This window comes from Pavona decussata, unplaced genomic scaffold, assembly GCF_977016875.1.
Source record: "Pavona decussata unplaced genomic scaffold, jaPavDecu1.1 SCAFFOLD_219, whole genome shotgun sequence".
Lineage (NCBI taxonomy): Eukaryota > Metazoa > Cnidaria > Anthozoa > Scleractinia > Agariciidae > Pavona > Pavona decussata.
Genome location: NW_028145624.1, coordinates 2,472,374 through 2,498,794, shown reverse-complemented (window position 1 = coordinate 2,498,794; position 26,421 = coordinate 2,472,374). Strand labels below are relative to the sequence as shown.

The 26,421-nt window shown below is 36.6% G+C and overlaps 1 protein-coding gene and 3 long non-coding RNA genes across 4 annotated transcripts in view; 2 read left to right on the top strand and 2 right to left on the bottom strand.

Moving 5' to 3' along the window:
• Window positions 1-5,361: 5,361 nt before the first annotated feature.
• LOC146459500 (uncharacterized) lies at window positions 5,362-10,364 on the bottom strand. The gene is made up of 2 exons (XR_014857940.1): window positions 10,296-10,364; window positions 5,362-6,591 (listed from the first exon to the last, which is right to left on the bottom strand). It is a non-coding gene; the product is annotated as an uncharacterized LOC146459500 (long non-coding RNA).
• Window positions 10,365-11,619: 1,255 nt separating this feature from the next.
• Window positions 11,620-13,802, bottom strand: LOC146459499 (uncharacterized). The gene is made up of 2 exons (XR_014857897.1): window positions 13,426-13,802; window positions 11,620-11,715 (listed from the first exon to the last, which is right to left on the bottom strand). It is a non-coding gene; the product is annotated as an uncharacterized LOC146459499 (long non-coding RNA).
• Window positions 13,803-17,263: 3,461 nt separating this feature from the next.
• Window positions 17,264-18,346, top strand: LOC146459498 (uncharacterized). Its single transcript, XR_014857942.1, has 2 exons — window positions 17,264-17,664; window positions 17,740-18,346. It is a non-coding gene; the product is annotated as an uncharacterized LOC146459498 (long non-coding RNA).
• A 5,141-nt stretch (window positions 18,347-23,487) lies between these two features.
• The window catches only part of LOC146459495 (trypsin-3-like), a 31,159-nt gene continuing 28,225 nt past the window's right edge, over window positions 23,488-26,421 (top strand). The window contains exons 1-4 of the mRNA XM_085089648.1: window positions 23,488-23,508; window positions 24,835-24,980; window positions 25,442-25,465; window positions 26,034-26,277. Coding sequence (XP_084945774.1) covers window positions 24,851-24,980; window positions 25,442-25,465; window positions 26,034-26,277 — 398 coding nt within the window. The 5' untranslated portion in view covers window positions 23,488-23,508; window positions 24,835-24,850. The remainder of the gene's footprint in view (window positions 23,509-24,834; window positions 24,981-25,441; window positions 25,466-26,033; window positions 26,278-26,421) is intronic.

Below are 26,421 nucleotides of genomic sequence, written 5' to 3'. Positions count from 1 at the left end.
AGACTTAGAAAGAAAATATAAAACTAAGAGGAACAAAGCGAAGTAATCCCAACGGCGCACTATTGTTATCCCCATTGTTTCCTTTCAACAAAGACTGTATGCATAATTAATGTATGGGGCTGTGCGGAAATCTTGCCGGCACCTGAAACAAATTGACGTCATTTACTCGTGTAGTTGAGCCAGCATTCTTCAGCTCACAAAATTAATCGATTCTTTCTTGTTGTAGTTGTTAATGTCAAACCATTGAAATTGCGGGTTGCGATTCTTGTTTTCGTCCAAATATACCAGCAATCGTCCATTAAGAGATATTTTTATTGAGAATATTTAATGTCAACTTTGAGCGATCCTCTACATTCACATGTTTCCGTTTGATTAATTGAATTTACAATTCTCCATAAAATTGTACATTTGATAGAACTTGAAATTTCGATGAGTCTTTTCGTCTTATTTACCTTGGCTGATTTTAAACTCAACAACGAAAGTTTAATAAGCAAAACAGCGATCACTCAAAGGTGGGTTGTTTATCAGATAGTTATATTACAAGGTTTAACTGCCAGATATACCATGGTTACGAAAACGAAAATGTTTCTGTCATATCGAACGCAACAGAACAAAACTTGGAAAGATTTCCGCACAGCCCCATACATTAATTATACATGCATCACTGTCACACTAACCCTCTTACACAAAGAACGAGCATGAATAGAGTTTGAGTCGCAAAATGTATACATAATTAATGTATGGGGCTGTGCGGAAATCTTGCCCAAAACTTTTCAAAACTGAATTAAGCACAGATATACTAAACGCCTTAAAACGCTGACTGTTAATGATCAAACAGATTTATCAGGGGGTGAGGGTTGGGAGGTAGGCGGCACCCCTCCCTCTTAAATCAGCGGGGTCCAAATCTGGAGGATTATATGAAGGATAGTTGTTCAAAATGTGAAGGACGCGACTCAAAATTCATCAAATAGGATTAAGAACTACAAGAATGGCAAGAGGTGGAAAACTTGAAAGTAACACTGACAAAATACAAGCATCTATTTTTCTGGTCTTGCTATCAAAATCAAAAAGTTTTTTTTTTCTCCCATTCAAACAACGACAAAATTTGCCTATTAAATTCCACAACGGTGAAACACGATTCCCGGCATAGAGTTAAGGATACATTGATTTGGGTTGCGGTGGAGATGTGGGTGGGTTACCCAGTTTAAATAGGGTTTTCAAACCTGTTCTCAATTTGGCTAGGTATATTAGGTACTGCCTTGCTGTACTTTTAAAAACTGGATTACGCGACGATTTTGTGTGACCTTTAGTTTCAAATTTTCAAAAGGCGTTGGGGGGAAGAAGACAACGAATGCATCAGCATTGAAAATATTTATTCGGTTTTGGATTTTTTTACTTGCAGCTTTCAAAATTAGCTATGAATCATAACAGACCATTAGACATGGCACCTGGCAGTTACACCGTGTAATTTTTTGTAGTTGTCAAGGGAACGTAAGGCTCCAAAGGGAATCCTTATTCCAAAGAAAAGGACAAATTGCATTACCAAATTGTCGCAGAAATGCAAATGCGCACGAGCATTTCCTCCTATATTTCTCATTGTACAAAATTACCTAATGAGCAATTAATTGAAGCGATTGAACTAAATCATTTAATTCCATTCTGAGCAAAAACTTTCAGGGAAAGGTGACAATAAATCAAAAACTTCTTTAATACCTTGTGTTCTCTTGACATATCATTACAGATAGTAAACTAGTGTCTGGTTGAAGTAATGTTAACAAAAACGCTTTAAAAAGGTCTTCGGCATTCGAATTAGGCGGGAAAAAAAGTGTTAAAGACCGCAAAAGACTGTTGAATCAAAAGTCCTATATTTCTTCAAAAAATATTCAGGCAATTGGAACTCAGTTAGGGAGCATCTAGTCATTCAACTCTTTGGAAATGGGCTTTATGCCGTTCACCATTTTGTTTTTTGATTTTTTTAACAACTATGATTTGAAATTCCGTAAGGCGAGGGACAAAATTAAATTTGAAACAAACTTGACTTTCACACCAGTAGAATACAAGATTATACGGTCATTTGCATTTATTTCCACGAATCGTGCATTTTAAGTTTTTAAAGGATGTATCTTACGGCCGACCAATTACAATAGAATATTTGACACTGGACTTTGGAGTTTCCAGGTCTGCGAAATCTTCAAAGTTTGTTTCAAAAGTTCGAACAACGAAACTTAAGACCAAGTAATAATAACAACATTTGCTTGCAACTTCTCGCGCAACAAATATTGCGTTGCAAGTTGCGATTGTTTGTTGCCCGTATTACCACTTACGCGCGAAACAAATTTTCATGTTGCAGAAAGTAGACGCAGTTTCTAATTTTTTGCAACATGAAATTTGTTGCGCACGGAGGTAGTAATACGGGCAACAAACAATCACAACTTGAACGCAACATTTGTTGCGCGACAAAATACAAGAAAATGTTGCCGGTATTACTTGGTCTTAAGGCGGCTGGCACTGGTTTCCATCACTTTCCAGAACTTATTCTTTGACAGAATAATAGAACCTTTTTTATCACTTGTTACAACAATCATGGTTTCAAAAATATGCCTAAATATTTGTGAACAAGTTATGGTAATTTTTTTGACATAATGAGTTACCATAGCAACATTATAATCTTTTGAAACACTCCTACTTTTTTCTTTAAGATGTTATAACTCAAAAACGAGCTCAGTGACCCCCATTTTTTACTATGCAATTGTAGTCAGCATGTTTACATACAATTGTTTGCAAAGCGTAAAAAATTCTACCAGAAGGGTCCAGAGCCACCTTAAATTTTCGTTAAGTTAAGGTGGCTCTGAACCCCTCTGGTAGAATTTTTTAAAAACAATTTGCAAACAGTTGTATCTAAACATGATGATTACAGTGCCATGATGACAAATAAGGGTTTTCAGTTATGACCACAATAAAGTAAAATTAGGGGTGTTTTCAATAGATTATACTGTTGCCATGGTAACCCATTATGTGAAGAAAATGACCATAACTTGTTTACTAATATTAACGCTTTTTTGGTACCATTATTTTTGTATCAACTGATAAACAGTAGTGGTATCGATCCGTCAAAGTGTAAGTGCTTGAAAGTAATGGAAACCAGTGCCAGCCACCTAGGGCAGTCAAAACTTTCCATTGATGAACAACCGCAAGTCAATTTCTAAAGGTTCGTTTTCGTTCATTTGAATATTTTCTGCTTCTATTCATGCAAAATTTTAAATGTTAAAATGTTATTTGAAGGAAAGTGGAATCCTACTCCAGAAATGTTTTTCAAAGCTATCAAATGGAGTTCATGCCAGCTATTTTTTTTTTTAAATAAAACGTTTTCTGTGAAATCCTATCCAAGTCGTTCGTTGGAATATAGGTTGATAAAGCAAGGAATGCGTGTAAAGTTATTTTAAAACAAAAAATATGTTCTGTTCTGAAATTCGCACTTTAAGGTACTAGAAACGGGAAACAAAATGAGAAATCATATGGGTGAAAATGACAACTTTACACAAAAAATAAACTTTTCGGACTTCTGGATTTTCGAAAGAACCAGATTTTAGTTATGTATTTGTGGTCCATTACTTCGAAAATCGATAAAAATAAACTTGATAAATTATAGATAAACAAACAACAACTCTAACTTACAGAAAAAGAAATATGTAATTTTTTTTTTTTGTTGCGTTCACGCGTTGGCTCTCTCTCAGTCTAGTTTTTGTTTTTAGGCTTGAATTGTTTGCATTATCTCAACCAGATATTAGTTTCAGTAGTTAACTTGATGTTTAAGACCTTGTTCAACTATATCAGTGTTGCATTGGACAAGGGGAATGAGTGAAAGCTCAAACTATATATTTTCAATAAAAATTGGCAAAGAAACGAAAGGCGAACGACAAAGAATCACTTAGGGCATTGATGTTCAAAATGGACGAAAAGATCGATTAGAATTCTTTTGATTGAAAGTTGAAAAGAAATTTCTAAAACGAGATCGATTCACCAGACTTGTAAGCAACGTATCGATTATTTCGATCAGTGAGAATTAAATGATCATAAACCATAACTACAGATTGTTTTGCCAATGAACTGCACAACTTTTTATTTTAATATTTATGGTCAAAAGGGTTAGAACAAGAGAAGGAGTTAATTAAACGATTACGAACAAAAATTGTATTTATCGATCACAAAAGTAATATCTATGAAAAGAAACGAAAAATAAAACCAAAAATTATTTTGAACATCACTTAGAACGAATTGTCTTGATGCTTGCAAAACAAAATAGTTTTCAAAATTGGGTGTGGGTCCGTGCATGTATCATTTTCTAGATGCTTTCACCATGCATGTCTTGTCCTGTGTAACACTGCATATGGGCGTGGTGTTTAGTACTCTGCGGGTTGAACAAGGTAAAAAAAAAGCGACATTGCATGATGTTAGACAATTTTGCAGCAGTTTGAAGGAAAAGAACATCGACTTATCAATGTAATGTTAAACCTTTGCTGAAACAATCAGTATTTCGCGACAATCCAAAAACGTTTCTTCTTCTGTTGCAAAATGTTGTCTTGAGTTGCCATGTCGCTTTATTTCTAAAGTCGCCTTCACTCCGCAAACTGAGGTCTCCAATCTCGCGTTGTCAAATAGAATTTGGCGTGTTAAAACGTTGGAAAAAAAAATCCAGTTTTTCAGCATGTTTGAAGGTCGTTTTGGCAATGTTCGTTCACGCCAACTTGTATTTGACAACACAAGTTTGCAAACTTTATTTAGCCTTGTGAAGATGACTTTAGATTGTTAAGTATAAACCACCTAAGAAATGAAACTTTTCTAACTAAGGCGAACATTTCGTTGAAAATTTTAAAATTTCGCTTTTTAAATTACCCAAAATAGAACAGAAATTAACAGTTCCTTTAAGTTTCTATCTGAGGTGGTTTATATTTAGCTGGCGGGCAAAATTTGTGGGGTCACTCTGAGTTTTTTCTGAGCGAGAAATGTTCAAAGAGTACCCCGTAATTTTTTTTGGCAAAATTTGTTGCCTGGGGAAACGCTGTGCAAATTTTTCCAAATTTTCCCGCCAAAAGACTTAGTATATATAGGAAAAAAAAGTTTGTAAACACCTTTCAATTAATTAATTGATTCTTACTTAATTAATTAAATAAAAGTATTCATTGTATATAAGACAGATAATAAAGGACACAATGAAACTGAAACAATTGTTTGCTTGAGTGCAACTTTTATTGTTGGTGTCATTAAGCTTACTTATTGAATGCAAAAGTAAAATTGGCTATGAAATTTTGTAAAAAAAAAACGGCGCATGCGTATTTTTGGCGCCCGTATTTTTTCTAAGTCTTTTGGCGGGAAAATTCAAAATTTTCAAACAGACAGTAACGATATGGAAAAATTAAAAAAAAACGGCGCATGCGTATTTTAAGCACCCGTATTTTTTCTAAGTCTTTTGGCGGGAAAATTCGACAAAAATGAACAGCAGTTACCAAACAGTATTAAGTTGAGCAAAAAAAATATTTAATTTGAACATAGGGTAGTCAATAAAATTTGATAAAAACATGAACGATTGTGGTATCTTAAACTTTACTGAAAATTTCCTCAGTTTCTACACAAACTAATTTTGCCAAAAACGTCTTGAAATGGATTCATAGAAAACCTGTTAGTTTTCTAAACTTCGCTAATGCAAAATAAACACGAAGACGCACTACAAACAAGAACTTGCCACGAAAAACCTAGCTTCATTTATTTGTTATAACGGTGGAGCTAATCAAATAAATTGGCATGTGATTTAGTCGAAATTTTCGTTTTGAAATTCATGGTCTTAACCGAGACCGACTTGAAAATGTTTTGGCCCGCCAAAAAATAAGCAAAATGCATATTTAAAAAGTTTATGTCTGGCTATAAGCACCGATAAGTACGACTTTTCACGATTTTTCCATCAAACCAGTCTGTAAGCTAAAATTTGAAATTAAAACACAAGAAAAAGACTTACTGAGTAGCCGATAATTGCGAGAAAATTCGAATCCAGTTTCCATTGACACGCATAATTTTGCTAGCAGTTACGGTCGCTGACTTTGTTATGAATTCGTTTTATATCAGATATCAAGCCATTGTTTAAAAGATCTATTTTCTTTCAAAAACCGACAAAACTGAGCAGATTTAGAGAATTTAAAACTTCTGAAGTTCATCAAACCTGTAGACAATTGCACTATTTTAAATATAAACCGAAAATGCCTTAGCTATAAAATTAATAGTTTCTTTAACGTAGAAAACAACATTTCACAGGACACTCTCCGTCCTGTTACGAAATCTAAACAATTTGGCTTACCAAACAGTGAAATTTCTTAAAAGCAATAAAAGATACAAAAAAATGCGCGGAAAATTTACGTGGAAAAAAATGCTTATCGAGGCCCTTTGATACAGTGCGCTTTCGTGTTTTACAGAGAGTTCGATCGATCTTAGTCGGCTTTTGGGAAAATTATTAATACTAATGTTCTACCTTGACTAAAAAAGTGCTTGACTTGCTCTTGTTCCCATGCTTGTGTTGTCAAGGCTTGTCATCTAGAAAGCGTCCTGAAAATAAGCAAAATCTGCAATTAGAAAGTTAAATTTTAATCACGTTTATTTATATCGGTTCAGTCCACAAGGTCAATCATTTAAGGTTCAACATCCGTTGCTTTGGCGACAAAAATACTAAAAACTAACTAGTCTCTTGGACATACTATTTACTTTTTGATCAAAAGGGATGTAATTGAGGAGGCTCGCAACAGTTTTTCTGACATTGAGGTGAATCTATTCAAATCAGTATTTCGCGTGGAAGGCCTGCTTTCGATTTCCATCATACTACACCACCTTTTCAACCCAGGGGCGTAGCGTCCATATACGCACGTACGCCTATGCGTACAGCTGAGATCTGAGACAAAAATTTCTCATTAAATTTGCCGGGTAATAATTTCATATTTTCACTTTATAGGGGTGTTTTTTATTAGAATTCCCATTATCCAAGTATTAGTCATTCAGTGCTGGCCACTAATAACTATTACGATGATGGACGAAAGATTAAGCTCCCTAGCAATCCTTCATATACATAGACATAAGAACGTGGATATTGACAGGTTGGTAACGGAATTTGCCCGTCTTAAGGGTCGACGCCTCGCCCTTTGCTTGTGACCTGTCTTCGTTGTTTTTGTATTTTTTTTTTCTTTTCGGCCCACTGTAGCTTACAGAAAACACTAGGGAAATGGTTAAAATAAACAACTTTCTACTGGATTTTTGCCGCATTATTTATTGAAAATGCCCTGCAGAACAACCAGGAGATGGCATTTCCGAGACCCTAAATTTCAAAATTTTCTGGGGGAGCATGCCCCTAGACCCCCCTAGTTGTAAGCGCCAAAGGTGCTAAAGAAACATTTATTCTCGTGCGTACATCTTCAAAATCCCACGCTATGCCCCTGCAACCTATGATCAAATTGTATGTTTTTGTTGGTTTTCAAACACCAGCTGTTAAACATCTTATTAGCCTACTGTAAACAGTACATTAATGGGATATAGATTGTCCGGCGGGAAACGGTCGAGCTCTGAAGTTTGCTACTGCTATTGTCGTTGTTGATATCATATGAACTTTTATTGTAAGGCGTGAATGATAAACCCATGAGTGGACCATGTGGTGAAGATAAATATTCATTGCACGACAACAGCAGTGAAATAGACCAGGAAAAACAAAATAAAACTCATGTTCAGAGCGAGAACAGCGACTGAAACTTGACCGAGTTTCAGCCTGCTTATCTAACACCCGGAATGGTTCTTAAACCTAAACTTGTTCGCACGTCAAAACGAATTATTATTCTAACGCCTCACAATTGAAAGGAAAAATCTGTAAGGTATTTTAAAATATTTAAAAGGACATTTTTGAAATATTAGATTGCAAATTACAAGTTTTTCGACTTATTTTAGCCGTTTTAAAACACAAAGAACTTGACATCGCAGCAACCTATGGAACTCAAACTACTTTTCAATGTTTCGCTTTGATAAAAGACCTTTGGACAGAAACGAGAAATTATCAAGTTTTATTTTTCTTCTGATTGTAACAAAAAAAATGTAGCAAGAACTAAAATCAGCCCAAAAAAACCTATTCCTTTTACTTGAAAACGCTCTTGCAGTTTTTTTCTAGTTTCACCTACAAGTTGTCTAAATCCTGAAAGTTTCGTTGCAAAATGTCTTATTAGATTTCGAGATAATCGAAGTTTTTTTAAATGAAGTGCTTTCCTCACCGTTGTTATGGTAACAGCTTTTGCTTGGAAACCAACAAAAACGTACAATTTGAGTTTAGGTTGAAAAGGTGGTGTAGTATGACGGAAATCGAAGAAAGCCTTCCATGCGAATTGTGTATTTGAAAAGATCCACAACAATGCCAGAAAAATTGTTGCGAGCCTCCTTAAATGCATTAACACTTGCAAACACGTGCAAACCTTTTGTATGGGCACGGCCAAATTACATTTGAATTGGGTAGCTATGGATAAACCCTGGAGTCTCAACAATCATGAAAGAGCTCTCCTTTTATCTGTAATTGTTCAGGTTTAGTTTCTGGTGTGCATTTGAATATTGAAGGGTATGTGGAGTGCTTCAATGGTTGTATAACCTTGTTCCCAGCAACTAACTACATCCGCGTTCCTCTCTGTTTCGCCTTCAAGAAAGGAAGAGAGAGAATCTTTGGAATTCTTACGATCACTAGAAAACTCTATAAATTGTGCGCAATATTATTCCGTGCATGTGTCTCAGCTTTAGAGCGATATCAAAAGAGACGATTTTTAATACAACAATGTTGCGTTGATAAACTAACCTCTTCTCACCGCTATAACACGAAATACTTTGGCACAAAAAAGAAAACGTCTCCATATTTTTTCATCATTGATGAGGAATTTATTCTCGACTTATGACTTATCAAGGAGCTTTTAGAGAGTGGCAGAAAGTCAGCAAAAGAAAGGTTTTCCAAAAAGTTAACATTATTGTTGGCAGAGTTAATTGAGCCAGAGTTCTTATTACTATAGACACCAGTGAACAGTATCCATTTTGGGGCGAACCGAAGGACATCCGGGGCCCGTTCCTCGAAGGTCTCAACACTTAATGGGCCTTTTGAAAACCGTCTTGAATCGACTGGTGTTGAGTATTAGCTCAAACACGCCAATATGTTGCCTAACGCCTATATCAAACTTTAAAAATCAATTAATAGTTAGGGATATTAAGAAAACGTTCTTAATACTGAATCGCTGATGAGATGTAAACATTATATAAGTTCTCACCCTTCCGCCTACCGCCACTCCTGTCCACCCTCCACAATACCCCACCCCCCCCCCCCCCGAAATTACTTGTTACTTGATTGCCTTGGAGTCAATTTTGGTTATGGCCTAGTCAATTCCAAGTTGGACCACGCACCCCTCTCCTCCCTCTCCTCCCTGGTATTTTTCGGGAATTTGCCATTTTCTCTTCGGAGAACAGAAAATGCTCCACCGTGTTGTCGGCCAATACTGATCCATACTGATGATGGTATAGCTAAGAAAAACGAACAAATTCCCCAGCCACGGATGTTTGATAACAATCCAGGGAGCAGACCAGCCACAAGTCCACTTTCGATGCTTAGTTTAGTTCAGCGCGTCACACTTAGTTCATTTGTCCTCTCGAAAACAAAACAAATTCAACCACTACGAATGCCACTATTGTCAGGAAGCAGATTTTTTCTTTTGTGTAGAATAATTGAATGATAATGAAATCTATTTATTTATTTGTTTATTTGTATCTGATATGTAGAACAATAAAATCCTCACTTTTTCAATCAAGCTTTCAAATTTGGACACCATTTCCAACAATTTAACGTCAATTTGTTGGAAGAGTGGAAGTTCTCTTTAACCATGTGAACGTCTTCATTATTCTTCTCGGTCGGAAATGTTGCGTGCAACATTTTCTGGTATGAACACACCTTGTTATGTGCAACACAACGCGCAGTGTCACTGCAGACGTTAGAATGGGCTGATATCAATACCAATACTCATGAGAAAATAAATATCGTTCTTATAGGTCACGAGAAAACAGAGCGTGGAAATCATTTACCAGGTAAAAGCGTGACCTGTTATTATAGAGTAACTTAATATTTAATCACGATGCGAGCTTAATGTTGTAAGATTCCTACGCTTCGAATTTTCAGGGGCCGTGAGCTTCGAAAACCATCTTCAGCAACTCAACTCAATTCTTATTAAGACAAACACAACTTTGTCAAAACTCACCATTGTCAGCAATATCTTTGATTTTCTTCTTTTCTCCTTCCCGTCAATCTCTCTTCTTGGATTGAATTTCTATGATAGAGAATAATTTGTTATTTGTGCACGTGAGGGAGTGGTCAAGATCCTAGTAGCAGAGAACACGTTCAAGGATAATTGAAACAGTGGGTGAGGCAGGGTGGGCTGTAGAGGGGTACAGACGAGTTGCATATCAACCCAACCCATCAAAAACAGTGAACGGAATCAGTGCTCTATATAAAACAGTACTTGACGTGTGAGGGCTTAATGCGCAGATCAGTTTTTTTCAAGCCGAAATCCTGTCCTTGGAAACCCCCTCATTCCCCCAAACCACGAAAAACCCACGTGAAAATTCTGCCAGTGAGACCATAAAGACAAACCTGTTTCAAATTCACCATTCCCTCGGCATGGTACAAGGTCAAATGCTGGAGTATACCCGGAAGATGTCAATGGTCCGAATTCATCGGGGTAAAGCGTCTCCTCTTTATGACACAATCATTTCAGCAAAACTAGCAGATGGCAGACCCTCGTTGGTATTTGCTACCAGAAACGTAAACGGCAATTAAAACCGGCGAACATTTCTACTTCCCTAAAACAAGCAATCTAAATGAACAAGAGAAAGGGAAACTCACTATCTGTCTTTCGCTTTATATTGAACTTCCGCTTTAACTGCAGTCCGATGGATCTTGTTCAGTGTTGACCTTTAAATTCAACGTAGATTTGATTAATATGGTGCACATGTGATAGCAACTGGAGTGAACTACCCAGTTGTAATGCACATCAAAAGAATCAGCTGGCTCGCTTGGAAAACCTCTGACACTCAGTCAGCTTTCGCTGTAAATTGAATTTATGCGCAAGGCAGGTAAGATAGAACATTAGTATTTAAAGGCTCCTATGGCAGCCCAGGGTCAGGTTTTATCCTCACTTCAATTGGGATAAATTACCCAGTTGATATACAGTCCAAATAGATCATCAGTGTCGCTTAGGAATGCCTCTGGAACAGCGTGCACTCAAAAGTCAGCTTCCGAGCAGGATAGGGCAAGCTCTGAAACTGCTGAATGGATAGAAATATCTCAAACCATATTTCCACGAAAATCCTAACGCTTCCGACAGCTCAATACTAGATATAGTTTTGCCGGAATCTAAAATTAGTTATATCACTAAATATACCAAAAGAAAAAAAATTCGATTTGACTTTGAAACCCCGGCCCCTGATTTTCTAATTAACATAACCTCTCCCTTAGGGAATAATAAGGTAAGGACTATCAATATCAGTTACTTCGCTTAAAATTTCCACAATTGTTGAAACATACCATTTGTGCTGACGAAACAACTTGAGAGTTGCAACAGGGCTGTCAATATAATGCTAGCTCTACTGAAATTCTTGAATCTCTTGTAAATACTTATCCTAATAATTTAGAACAAAATATAGGTATAAATTGATGGGATTAAATATTATCAACGGAGCTTTTTAAGGTTTTCTCAGACCTTTCGGGGAGAGGAGTAGGGTGGATGCCCCCTTCTCACCAGCACTGTCACCTCCCCCCACCCCCCACCACCACCACCACCTACAGAGTGTAACAGCTATGCAACGATCAAACTTAGAGGATGCAAAAAAACTTTCAAGATTCCTTTCTTTGATGTTATTAATAAGAACTAAAGACGTCCTTAGACATTGGATGATGCTACTATTTACAAATGTTGGCCATCTTGGAAATCCACTAAAAATTGACCAATTGACAAATCGCAACCGTTTTCTATAGTCTATATGATAGACCATAAAATGACGTTATAAAACGGTCAAAACTCAAGTGTAACCCACGAGCCGTAGGGAAGTGGCTCCACTGCCAAGTTTTGAACTTTTTATGACGTCATTTTATAGTCTATAAGAGGCCATAAAACTGTCGTCGATTTGTTTTTACAATCACATGGAAAAAAGTGCGAGCGGAATAAGCATTATTTTCTGTTGAGAAAGCACTCGCGTTACATTTGACGTCATTTTTATTGTCAGTACTCTCATAGACAATAGCTATGAGCCAATCAGCGCGCAAGAATTTATTATTGTTGTAAAAGAGGTAATCAAATAATATTGATATAGTCTAAAAATGAAAAACGTTAAGAATTTTTGTTTAGACTGTTCAATACACTGCCTGTTAAAGAATAGCGTGCATGGTAACATTCAATTTTACATGAAATGGTAGGTGGCTATTTCAACAAAGGTTGTCCGAAAGCCTACATGACAAGACCAAAAGCTGATCATGGGAGATTTATTTATAACTTTACAAAACTAAACTATAGCTCGCTCGCCCCTGCAGAAAATAAATCACAGGGCAAATGTTGCTATTTTCTTCCATCCTATGGCTCTGCCAATCATAAAACTGCAGCCAAATTACGGGGTTTACAGCTACCCATACTGCTTTTCGGTCTTTTCCCTTAAAGTTGAGGCTTTGAAACAGACAAGTTGCCTGAATAAGCTGTAAATGAACAGTGACAGCTCATGCCAAAAATAAGTTTGGGGTAGTTTTTGCTTGTATCTAGACGCCCAAAGTCCGTGAGGGCAGATTTGCACTCTCATTCCTGTTCTATCCCCCCCCCCCCCCCCTCCGGTTTGAACTTTGGAATTGATTAAGCCTCTGGCAAACCTCTGCAGTAAAATTTAATCTAGATCTCCCTTATCACCAGGCCCCACTATCCAAGAGGGGATAAATAAAGTAACCACTCTTTGAACAACTGGGGTCGGGCCTTATCTTTGTTTATTTGGCAAGGTTTCCGTACTTCCCCATACATTTATTATGTCCCAAAAGCTGACGACAAACGGTTGAACAAGTTAAAAAATATTATTTAAAGGACAAAAAAAAAACCACTAAACAAACAATCAGTCATTTTGTCAGAACAACACAAAAATCGCCTGCTAGTACTTTTTGGGAAACTCAAATGGTCAACGATATTTCAGTTAAATTGAACTGACTCATCATCTGCTTTTAATTATGGAAAGCAAAAATTAACAACTTGTAGCAAAACAAACGGAACAGCCATGAACATTAAACTAATTAACTTGCAACTTGACTTTCATTTCAAGATTAACTTATAAAACCTTGATACGTCATAGAGAAATTACCTGTCATAGAATGAATATTCCTTGAAGTTTCACTTTCGCTAATCCAGCATTGGTGAACGCCAAAGTCTTGCTCTCTGCGTCGTTTTGTCTTCAGTAGTGCTTGTTTTACAGTCTTGTGGTTCCCCAGCACTTTGCAGTCGCCTTGAAGTTCTTTAGTAGAGATAATACTCCATAAAAGCTCAGAAACAAGGATTTCTGAGATACTCTGGACGGTTAACTTTGCGAACGGCGCCATGTGCAAGAAGATGGGTCATAAATTAAAGATGATTTTTCAAGCAGTTTATTTCCAATTCAAATTGAATGATAAGAAATGCAGATTACAAAGGCAAGGTGAAAAATATAACAATTTAGTGGAAATGGAAAAAAAAAAATGAAAACTGAATTTTAGGGACGTAAGGAAAAGCACAAAAATGCAAACCTGAAACGGAATTTAGTTTGCTGTAGAAAAATTCTTTATTAAAATTACAGCTTACAAGCAGGGAGGCTCCGCTTGCAGGGTTAACGAGAAAATAAAAAAATTTCAAACTGACAAATTGCACGTGCTTCCAGTTCCTTGCACGTGCGCTTATGTTGGTGCAAGTTTCATTCTTCCACTGCAAAACAACGTAAATTTGTCTAATGACGTAACTTACGAACACCGTCTAATAACTTGATTTCAATTAATCAAATATACACATAGGTTGGACATTTGCAGTAGATCCAGCCAAAAAGAAAAAGAAAAGAAAAGAAATTAAATAATAACTAAAATAAAGAAACGCAACGAAAATCTGATCATATTTTTTAAGCAAAAACAAAATCAAACAAAGCGAACAGTGTGTATTTTAGCAATAAGGCTGTTTCCACACGGTGCAATCGTTCCAAAAGTTTCTTTGTTTATCAATGCAAGGTAATTGAGCTGCATGGGCCACCTTTTCTTTTAATCTCTTTGTCTTCCAAACAGCCAGAAAAAGGAATGAGGAACGGGCTTAATTCCTAGAACTTTTGTGAGTGATAAAGGGTAAATGCGGCTTTTTTCCCCTTGTTATAATTATATTTTCAATGAAGGATATAGGGGGCCTTAGAAAAAATTCTTCACTGGAGTAATTTGGATATTTCTTCGAATAAACATTATAAAGTAAAAGTAATTAACTTGTATATGGCATGCTTTATTTTGAACCACGGCATCAAGAGACCGAACTCAAATCAGGAACCATAAAGTTGAGTTTTAGATATACGTTGAATGATGCTCCATGCAAACACGGATTATACTCTTTATTTTTTGATTCGGCATAGAGAAGAGATCAGTGTGGTTATCCAATCGGGAAAAGCAATCTTAGAGCCTGATAACAAGCAAATTATGTAACAAATTATATACGAGTTATGTCAAAATATTATCCATTAAGAGCCGATCTCAGTGATGGCCACAACGCATCACTTGCAAAAGCTCTAAACAATAAAGAAGCTATTGCCTGAATAACGGTCATTCGTCTGTCAAATAGTCAACTTCATGGTGATAACGAATTGCTTTTGACAAACGCACAAATCGAAAAAATCGTGAAATCAAAAGCACAAAACAAGGGAACAGATCTTAAAATAAGCAAAATACAAATTCGTTATTTGGTTAATTAAAAGGGGGGAGAAACTTTTCTCAAATCTCATTAGTTTTGAAATGAAAGTATTGCCATTTGTTTTAAAGGCTGCTTCAAAAGTTTACCAGGATTAGCAACAGGAACCCTCTCCAGCTTCGGCAGTTTTGGAATGGAGAAAATTCTTGGAGAAGGAATTAGAAAGAGGGGTGCGTTTATATTTTCTCAAAACAAAAGACACCCATACAACCCTCTTATGCCCGTATCAACCGCCTCCATTCGAAGGAGGGGGGGGGGGGGGGTAAAAAAAAACAACAACAACAACAACAAAAACAAACAACCAAAAGAAAACACAAAAAAGGGAAGGAAGTTTAAGAAAATATGAATTATATAATATTGACTGATATTTTTCTAACCTCATCAAATAACAAGTTTTACATCTACAAGTCTCATGACAGTCATGTCCATACAACTCGCTATGCAAAATACTAGTTCAATTTACTCTGAAAAAGTATGTAATGTTTGCGACGCATAAATAGCGGAATACTGCAGGTAACCTCTCATCTGAAAGGCATGTGCTACCCAAAGGTGTATTGAGAAAATCGGAGCCAGCCAAAACGTAAGGAAAACACAATAAGCGTCATCAGAAGCAGAATTTTATGCTGCTTTTAAATTGAAATTAAACAAATTATACTTAACTGACTTGTCACGAATTTGTCCCTTACTCTCGAAAAACTCTGATCATTACACGAACTCCTACCAGTTGTCACCACTGGAGGTTCAGATTTGAGGAGACGGAATAAATTCGTCAAGTCGAGTACTTCTATAACCATTTGCAATTCAACTGCGAGGAAAACCATTACGAGTAATAATAGCGGAGCTCCAAGCGGCCAAATTCAAGCGTGAAAATGTTATCGAATGGTCTTTGCGAGCATTCGCGAGCGAGTGCGAGCACTGCGTTTTTTTTCTTTTTCTTTTTTTTTTTTGCAAGAATGGATAGTGATCAAATTTGTCTTGTGATTAGCTAGCACTTCAGAAAATACAACTAGTGAACAGCAAGCACTTCGTAAATTTTCCGCTAGCAGCAAAGCTTAGACATTATTTTTACTAGAATGCGCCTAATAAGCCTGAGTGACACCTCCATAATACGCAACACTTGTACATCTTATCGTGATCCATGTTGGAGGACCGAAACAATACAATGATTTTCCTTTGGGAAATATATTCTATGTATTTTTCAATACATCGTCTTCAAACTTATCCCTCCACTATTTGAGTTTCGTAGATATCGTATTCTGTAAGGCTAGAATTTTGGGGAAAAGAAAGGGACTACGGATAAGTCATGCAGATGGGTATTTTTAATAAATTTCATTTTACATGGGGGCAGGAAATTCTGCTTCTAGCAGCGCTGATTATGTCTGCTGTATGCTTCCGATTCCTTGATGTTTTTATCACAGGTTTGAGGAGAACAAGCCTTTCAGATGAAACATGGCCCGGCTGTGCTCTTCCCCTGTTTTTGCATCAATTTGCTCAAATGCATTGGCATAGCAATTTTTGAATAAATTTAAGTAGCATCTTGGGTAGCGAGTTGTATGGTTGTGATTGTCGTGAAACTTGCATGTGTAAGCTTGATACATGTATCTGCGAGGCTTATTTGATAAAGTAGGGTAAACATCGGTGGTGGGTTTTCAACATTATGGGTTTGTCTTTAAAACTGAAATAGTTGAAGTATTCTAATTTATCTCAAACATTTTTACTTCGAAAAGAAATTTGGGTAACAGGAATGTCCTTGTGTTTTTCGAGCAGAACTTTCACATGCTCTAATGAAAACAAAAAATCTGTTATCGAGAAAAATGATGATATCGACCTTAGAAGAGCATAATTTTAGCAGTGGGATTTCAACATTATGGGCTTTGTTTTTTTTTTTTTAAATGAAGTTGTTGAAATATTCTAATATCTCAAATATTTTTACTTCGAGAAAAAATTCAGGACGGCAAAAACAAGAATGTGTTTGTATTTTTCGAGCAGAACTTTCTCCCTCTCTAATTAAGGCAAGATATCGACCATCAAGAAAAATGATGATATCGACCTATGAGGAGCATATTGGACTTACTGGTGCCTGATTTTGACAATATTTGACAGGAGAGTGTGCATTAGCAATAAACCCGCAGAGACTGACCTTCCCCTTCGAGCATGGTGTATCTACGGACGTTCACCAACCTCTTTGTACAGAAGTAAACTTTTCCCAGTTTAAAAATGGTAGTTTTCAGCTGGCCTCTTACGTTCAGCGGCACACTAAAACACGGCACGGTAAACGATGAAAATTCGAAAAACGGAAGATAGAACCGCGGTTATCGATCGTCACAATCAGTTCTAGAATTTCCTAAAATTTGACTTGATAACACGTGAGGCGCCGTCATGTTGATCGCATCAAAATAAGTCTTACCTCGAACAGGAGTTTTTCTCAGAGAATGACAAATATAGAATCTTAGCTTTTTTGCTTCCTATCCGTTTCTTCTTTAACCTAGACAGTTCAAAGCAAACACCTTTCTTTCTGCTCCTCTAATATCCAAAGTTTCATCTTCTGTGATGGTAATTTCCATAAAGGTCGTTACGAGCCCATCAACCGTCACGTTAGTTACAAAATTAAGTCAAGCTTTTTGGCAAGGAAGAGGTAACCGAGTTCTTCGTGTTTTTACGTTATAAATGTATAATGTTTGAGTTGTAAATAACAATTTGTTGTTCACAGTTTTGAAAGATTCTGAAGATTTTTTTATCAACACAAGCAAACGTCTCCTAGCTCACACATCATGCCTTCTGTGGTGAAATCATCGGTGGATGGACAGTTCGGCTTTCCAAGAAAAACGCAAATGGATTCAGTAATCTCCGCTAATGGATTCCTTCTGGATACTCTACCTAGAAACAGTTACCCTTTCCACTGCATGCCTCATCATATGATCCACAGAATCCTTTTCAGTGCTAACAGATTCCCACCAGTTCATCAGCTGAAGTATCAGATGGTTACACTCGGAGATCAACCGCACATTACAATTATCTATAGAAACTATGGTGGTGAGCCCTTCGGAATATTTTATAACAGCTTGTGAACTTTCCAAGGAAATTGCTGCAATGTACGGCTTTGTAAACTAAGATTTGGAATAGTTTAATGTTATCCAGGAAAGCAGCTTTGAGTCTTGGGAAGAAATTCTGTAGGCGTTTTAAAAATTGTCGTCACATTTATCGCCAGCTGTTTACGATCGAGCAAGTGATTATAAATGATCTTATTCGTAAATAATAGCTGATGTTTCATAAACAAGGAAAATTCTGTTACAAAGTAAACGTTTGATAACCATGTTTTTCAGTGTTTTAGGTAAGGTTAAATCCAGCCCCGTGCGCCTCTCGTTAAAGTTTCAAAAAAAATTACTGCACTTGTTTATTAGTTACTGTAAGAAGAAGAGGCGAGAACACGCTTTCGTGTTGATTAACGCATCGAAAATTGGGTGATTCAATTGTCTTAAAATATCTTTCTCCAGCAACTTCCCACAGCAAAATGACCTTGCTTAAGGAAGCAAGAAAGAGCGTGAGCTTTCCGAGCAGAACTTTCTTTTACCCTTACGAAAATTGAATCCATGTTATCAAGGAAAATTGCGGTAACGATCTCAGATAGGACTTGTGTGTGCTTGTATTTGACTATATTAGGAGAGTGCGCATTTAAAAAAAAAACACAGAGAACGTTTACTTTTCAAGCATGGTATATCTATGGATAAAACATCTCTGTATAGAAGCAAATTTTCTTACTTTACACTTAGCGATGCAAGCAGTGCACGGAAGACGAGAAATGTTTTTTTTTTCTTAGGACCGGGCTTATCGCCTCAATCAGTTCCTTGAAGCCACTTCTTAAATTTGACTTGATAAAGCATAAGTTGTTGTCGTCATGTTGATCGCATCGAAATAAGTATTACTTCTGATTCGAGTTGTTTGTTTTTCAACTTCATTTTTAGAAAAAAAAATGCCCATAATTTCTTGTTTTTCCTTACTTAGCAAGTCTTATATTCACAAGTTTCAATTCGCTAAACACATGCAACACTAGTTACGTTTATCCGGAAAATTTTATAACTATATGCATTTTTTAGCCGACCTTAACCTGCGGTCATACCCTCCCCCCCTCCCTACATCTCATCCTGAAAAAAACAAAAAACAAAACAAAAGACGCATGTTAAGCCGACCTACAAATGGCGATAGTACATCTGCACGTTTCAGGACAATCATAACCATCAAAGAACTCACTACAAAATGCCACTTAAATTTTCTTTCAATAGGATATGCCAATGCATTTGCGCAAGACGACGTTCAAATAGCGAAAGTGGAAACCCGAATTGTCCCGGCTCATCTGGCAAGCTACTGCCACCCAAAGCTTTTTGAGAGAGGTTAAGCAACCAAAATTTACGGCAAACATAATCGTCTGATTCATCTTGTATTTGTCCCTTCATTGTTCAAAACTGTTTCTAAGTATTATAGAATATAATATCCGTCTACAAACAATCCTAACCAGTTTACAGCCTTGTACGTTTCCCTTTCATTTTAGAAATAAAGCCACTCAGTGGAGTGGAAAACCTTTTCTTCGATAATATACTGAAATTCACTAGCTTTGTTGTCGCAGTCTCAGTCACGGAAAGTTTACCACTTCTTTGGGATAACGAGTCTTGATACTCCTTTCTTTTTGCTTGACGCAGCATTTATAATTTTTGCTTATGCTCGCACCATTTACACTTACGTTAATTAAGCTTTTTAAAAGGGGCATTGTACAATGCTGAAATGTGTAAGCGTTATAATTTATAAGGGAAAATAGACGTTCATAGTGAGAATTGTTATCCCAGAGAGGCAAACTACCCGCTAAGATTGTGACAGCAAGCTTAAGATCTTGAACATGTTATTACTTACAACGGTTTTCCTTGCAGTTGAAAATCAAATGGTTAGAAGTACTCGACTTGACGATTTTTTTCTCCTCAAATCGGAACCTTCAGTGCTGACAACTGGGATTCCTGTAACAATAAGGTTTTTGGAAAATAAAGGGAAAATTCGTCATAAGTCAGTGGAGTATATTTTATTTAATTTCATATTAAAAGCAGTATAAATTTATGCTTCAAGTGGCTTGCTTTACGTTTTCGATTGCTCAGATTTTTTCAATAAATCTTTGGGTAGCATAAGCCTTTCAGATGAGAGATAGTCTAGCTGCAATTGTCCCCTATTTGTGCGTCGGAAAGCACAAATGTATAGGCAGATTATTTTCAGAGTAAATTGAACTAGTATTTTGTGTAACGAGTTGTATGGTTATGACTGCCATGAGGCTGTATAAATAGAAAACTTATTGACTTGGTGGCTTATTTTATGAGGTAAGAAAAAAGTCAGTTGTGCCCCACATTTCAAAATTATATAATTCATATTTTCTCAAAATTCAAATGCACTTCATTTATAACGGTTTCTCTTTTCTTGCTAGAAATGTAACATAGGAGAAACAGCCACACACTGAGTGCTGTTAGCATAAGCACTAGCAAGATTCAAAGCATAAAAATTATGTTAATATTATTTTGATAATTCATCAGATGTTTACGATGTATGACTTTTTCATGATAAAAGGGAATGGATGATCTCTGCCGTCTCTATTGCAATTTTGCCTTTTTACAGAGAACAGTCCTTGTCCAAAACTAGTTTAAGGCAATCTTTCTCTTTGATGAGTTCAGTCTTCTAAGTCAGAGAGAGACATACTTTGTTTTCATTAAAATAAGGGAAATTTCCCATTTGAAAAATACGCACATATTGGAATTACCAAAAGCAAGTCTGCATCAATGTATATAAGTGACGCTTTATTTTGACAAGAGCAAATTATAGAAAGTTCTCCTCAAAAACCGCCATCATATTTTGATCAACACAACCAAACGTGTCGGCACACGCGATGAACTTAATAATTCATTCCACGGAGGACAGACTGTGCAGCTTTTCATGCAAGGGAATCGCGAATGGGTGATCTCTCGAGATTCAATTTTAATGCATTCCTTCCTCGTGATCTGCCCAAAGATTGTTTGAAGCATACACACTATCCTGTGATCATTTATTGTAAGATCCAGAGAATGATTTTCTGTGATGACAAATGTTTTTGTTTTCATCAGAGTAAAAGAAAGTTCTGCTCAAAGAACACACGCACATTACAATTACCAATAGCAACTCTGCATAAATGGACTCATAAATTCGCTCATGAATGTATTACGAATACATTGCTACTGAATTCAAGAAAGTTCCACAAGGATTTCCACATCGCTGCATTACAATTATCAACTGCATGAAAGAACTAATTCATTCGTGAATGTACTAGAAAACATTGATAATTCACGAATGTATTCGCGATCGAACGTTTTCAGTAGCTAATTCTTCTTGAGGAAAGTTCAGTTTAACGGAATCGCCATTTGTCTAGAGCTAAATGGGTTTTAGTTAAATCAAATCCCTCCACGTGCATTTGTTTTTTGAGTATGAACAACTGAATGATCATCGCAATTATATACGCAACTTAAGCAGTTGCGAAAAGTAAGAAGAAAAAAATTCAGGCCCTCTGAGATACTGGTGTAGTGCTCTACAATTGAGCTATCAAGCCAACTGCTAGCTTGGAAAAGGCCATTTTTTTAATTCGAATATATCCGTAGAGGTGATGAGATGAAAGTGAATATATAAAACTGCATACATGCGAACTGCAGAAGAAAAAAAGAATAAATGAATAATCATCGCAGTTATATGCGTTCACTTATTCATTCTCTCTTCCGCAGTTCAAATGTATAAATAAAATAAAATATGCTTTCTTAAGGTAACAAGAATATTCGTGAGTTTTCTGAGCAGAACTTTCTTTTACTCAGTTCAAATGTATGAATTTTCATATATTCACTTTCATGTTGTTAAAGTGTACAATACTTTATTGGTTACTAAGAGAACAAGCACGTAAAGAAGTTTTGTTTTGATGAAGCCATGCAGAATTTGGTGCTGCTACTGTATAAAAAATTGCCCCAACTTTGTCAAACTACAACAACTTTCCATAATAAAAGATTTGCTTGCTTACGGTAACAAGAATATTCGTGAGTTTTCCGAGCAGAACTTTCTTTTACTGTAATGAAAACAAAATGATCTGTTATCAAGGAGAATGGTTATCTTGATCTTAGAAGAACGTGGTAGACTTATGCCTGCTTTTGACTATGTTTGGCAGGAAAGTGCGCGCTGGAAATGGAGAGATCAATTTAAAAGCACGGAACATGTTTTAGTTTGATCAAGCCTTGCAGAATTTGGTGCTGCTACTGTATAAAAATTTGCCCTAGATTTGTCAAACTACAACAACTTTCAACAGTATAAAAGATTTGCTTGCTTACGGTAACAAGAATATTCGTGAGTTTTCCGAGCAGGACTTTCTTTTACTGTAATGAAAACAAAATGATCTGTTATCAAGGAGAATGGTTATCTTGATCTTAGAAGAACATGGTAGACTTATGCCTGCTTTTGAATTTGTTTTGCAGGAAAGTGCGCGCTGGAAATGGAGAGACCAATTTAAAAGCACGGAACATGTTTTAGTTTGATCAAGCCTTGCAGAATTTAGTGCTGCTACTGTATAAAAATTTGCCCTAGATTTGTCAAACTACAACAACTTTTAACAGTATAAAAGATTTTCTTGCTTACGGTAACAAGAATATTCGTGAGTTTTCCGAGCAGAACTTTCTTTTACTGTAATGAAAAAAAATTATCTGTTATCAAGGAGAATGGTTATCTTGATCTTAGAAGAACATGGTAGACTTATGCCTGCTTTTGAATTTGTTTGGTAGGAAAGTGCGCGCTGGAAATGGAGAGATCAATTTAAAAGCACGGAACATGTTTTAGTTTAATCAAGCCTTGCAGAATTTGGTGCTGCTACTGTTTAAAACTTTGCCCTAGATTTGTCAAACCACAACAACTTTCAACAGTATAAAAGATTTTCTTGCTTACGGTAACAAGAATATTCGTGAGTTTTCCGAGCAGAACTTCCTTTTACTGTCATGAAAATAAATTGATCTGTTATCAAGGAGAATGGTTATCTTGATCTTAGAAGAACATGCCTGCTTTTGACTATGTTTGGCAGGAAAGTGCGCGTTGGGCATGCATGGACCCGCAGAGACAAATTTATTCGCCTTTGTTAGCAGAATTGAACTTTCCCCCACTGATCAATTAGTCAAGAAGCATCATGGCGTAGCTATGGAAACTTTCTTTTGCAAAAGCAGTGTTCTGCTACTTTTAGAGCAGAACTTTCCTCTTTTTTTATTAGTGTAATTAAAATTTTTCCCTGCTAAGAAGTAGTCCCATGGATACCAAAGAATATAAAATAGAGATGATGTTTGGTTTGAACCATCTTCTTGCAGAGACTGCAGAGGAAACGTGTTGGAATCGCCAAAGCCAAGATCGTTTCGTTTGCTGTTCCCTTGGACTGAAACAATTTGTAACCCTTACCTGAGAGGTGAGTGTAACTTTCTTTCGATGAAAACTGCGATGACTTATCTTTGCTCGATTTGAAGTTTTGATTTAGAAAATCCTCTACGTGTTATTATAAGATATAGTTTTCATTCCTACTGACCGGTGAAATTACTGTTGTGATAACCTAGACCTTACACCAGCCCGAAAAAGGTCGAAAATTGATGAACATATTGAAAACAGAACTAAAGCTGCAATACAATTTACTACATTTTAGAACTACTGAGGATGCGTTCTTCGTTGCCATTTTTCTCTTTGTTTTATCCAGTATCGCGTCGAAATGATAGAACAGGATATTAAATAGGATATTATTGCTTGTTTGTTCTGTTGGAGATTTGCGTTCAGGTACACGCTAATTTGGTAGGTAAAGTTAAAGTCACCTAAGCGGCCACGGGGCCAGAGCGCAAACCATTTTCTGAAGCATGAAGCAAGGAGTATTGCTACTCCTCCCTTGATGCGATGCTGGGCAATCTCCTGCTTAGGGAAGGAACACAGCAATGAAGAAACCAACCAACCAACCAACCAATATCATACATGACTCATTATTACAGTTGCGAGTAAAGGAAAAATGTTTTTCCCTGTCATTTCTTACTTTTCCTGATGAGAAAAATTGAGAAGTCGTTCCAATTTGTTTCACCCTTATGGTGAGGCAATTTAAAGTATCTGTAACGTTTCTACGAAGAATAGTTGGAAGTAATTCTACTTTATTTAACCATAAAAAGAAAATATCACAGGTTCCTACGTCAAAGTCAATTCGTAAACAAAACGGGTTAGTGATTAAATGAACGCAGGGAAATTTCAGGCGACAATATACTAAAAGGGCATGAATGACACTTTATATGATGAGCGGCAAATACTGGGTCATCATTGGTTGACTTCGGTGCCATCCAGCGCACATTTCTGTTTCCTCGTTTTGTTTTACGCCATCAAAATGTACCCTAAGGTGGGGTTAATTTTAATATCAAGCACCTAAAAAAAGTGTTGTGATCGTTGTAATTATAGTGATCTTTTTAACAATTCTTCTATCCCAGCTCTATGGAATAAAAGATGGCTCTCAAAATGGTGATGGTTCTTGCACTATCTGCATTTGCAATAGGCGGAAAATTGTCACAACCACCACCTAGAGTTAGAGGACAACCTATAGCTAGGGAAACAATTGAAAAGTTACGAAACCACCACGTTTTTCTTTCTTCATTTTCTTTCAAGAAATCAATTTGTTGCCCAAGGTGGGATTAGTTTTAATATCGACTTCTTAAAAAAAGTTAACTTTCACAAGTATGATCGATAACCCCGCGTTTTTCTTCCATATCAGGCTTACGGAGAAAAAGATGGCTCTCAAGTTGGTGATGGTTCTTGCACTATCTGCTTTTGCAATAGGCGGAAAATTGCCACAAGAACCACGTGCAGTAAAAATCAAGAGATTGTCACAACCACCACCTACTTGGAAACCACATAAAAGTGAGTCAAGTTCTTTTTAATTTTTCCCTTAGCCAGTTTTCCGTATGTTCTAAGCATAACATCATGTATCCTGATTTAAATGCTTGTGACTATTATATCGATTTTCCCATTAATTTAAAAGCAATCAGTCGCTTATTCTATGAAATCCTCGATAAATGAGAAAAAAATAGAAATAATTTTGCAACTGTCTTTAATGAACTATTTTTGTCAAATTTGATATGAAAAATTGGTCAACCAAACGGCAAACTTTACTTAGTAATTTTTCATCGAAGTGCAAATTTGATCGCACCAAATGGTGACCTTTGAGGTAAAATAATAAGAGGAGATAAATTTCAGAAACAGTAATCCAAACGCAGACACCAGCACAGTGCTTCTGGTTTTCAGTCAATATTAAACACGATGAAATGTCCAATGAAATACGTGACATTGATTAATGTAATACCTTTTTCCATTTTTTGTAGTTATGAAGTTGTCCCAACCAGAAGGTGAGTTAAGCCTCTTGTACTATTTTACTGATTTACTGACCATCCTGTTACCCTTCCCCCACCCCTAAGAAAACAAACGCTTCTTTTCTGTACGTACGTTTTCACTGATTTAATTTTCCGTCGGTGTTTTAGTGGATCGTATATATTTCATTTCAGCCCTTCGGTATATTCGTAGTACATCCATTTCGAATGATGAGTTTGGGTTTGTTGTCTTTGGTTCGAAGGCGTTTGAATGTCATCTCGTGTAACAGAAAAAACTAGTTTTGACAAATTTAGGAAAATCTCACGGCTGCAAAAATTCTTGCTGTTCCGTAGCAAAATCTCAGCAACACCAGTTTTGCGATATATAAGCAGCAAATTATGGAAATGGCTGGCGAAAGAAGTCCCTCTTTGCTTTAAATCTTGAGGCCATCAAAAGCGTTTAATTTTCGAGGTTCGTTAATTTTCTCCTGGTTAATGATCTTTAAACGACGTCCAAAAATATCTTTACTGGAATTCACGTATCGCTGCGAATGCCCCTGATTCCTTATTTTCCTTTCTTTTTCTTTTTTTTTTTGGTTGTTGTTAGAAAATGATGGTAACCATGGCAATGTTATCAATGATGGATCACGACTGCGGTCCCAGTGTACATACAGTCCCGAGACAAAAATTGTCGGTGGAGAAGAGGCTCCCGAAGGAGCTTGGCCGTGGCAAGCACTCCTCGAGATCACCACGCCGCAGGGTCAGTACATGTGTGGAGGATCTTTGGTTACTTCTAATTGGGTGCTCACTGCAGCACACTGTCTCGAAGATGCCACAGAAATTCTGATAAGGTGAGAAGAAAATATCTAATACTGTGCAATGGTGCTATGCAACGTCTGCTCTATAAACGAAGAGGCCTAACACAGTGCAAAACTGCACAACTTTTGAGAACGCATGGAGAAGGAGCGTTAGACGGGTGATATTATTTTATTTTT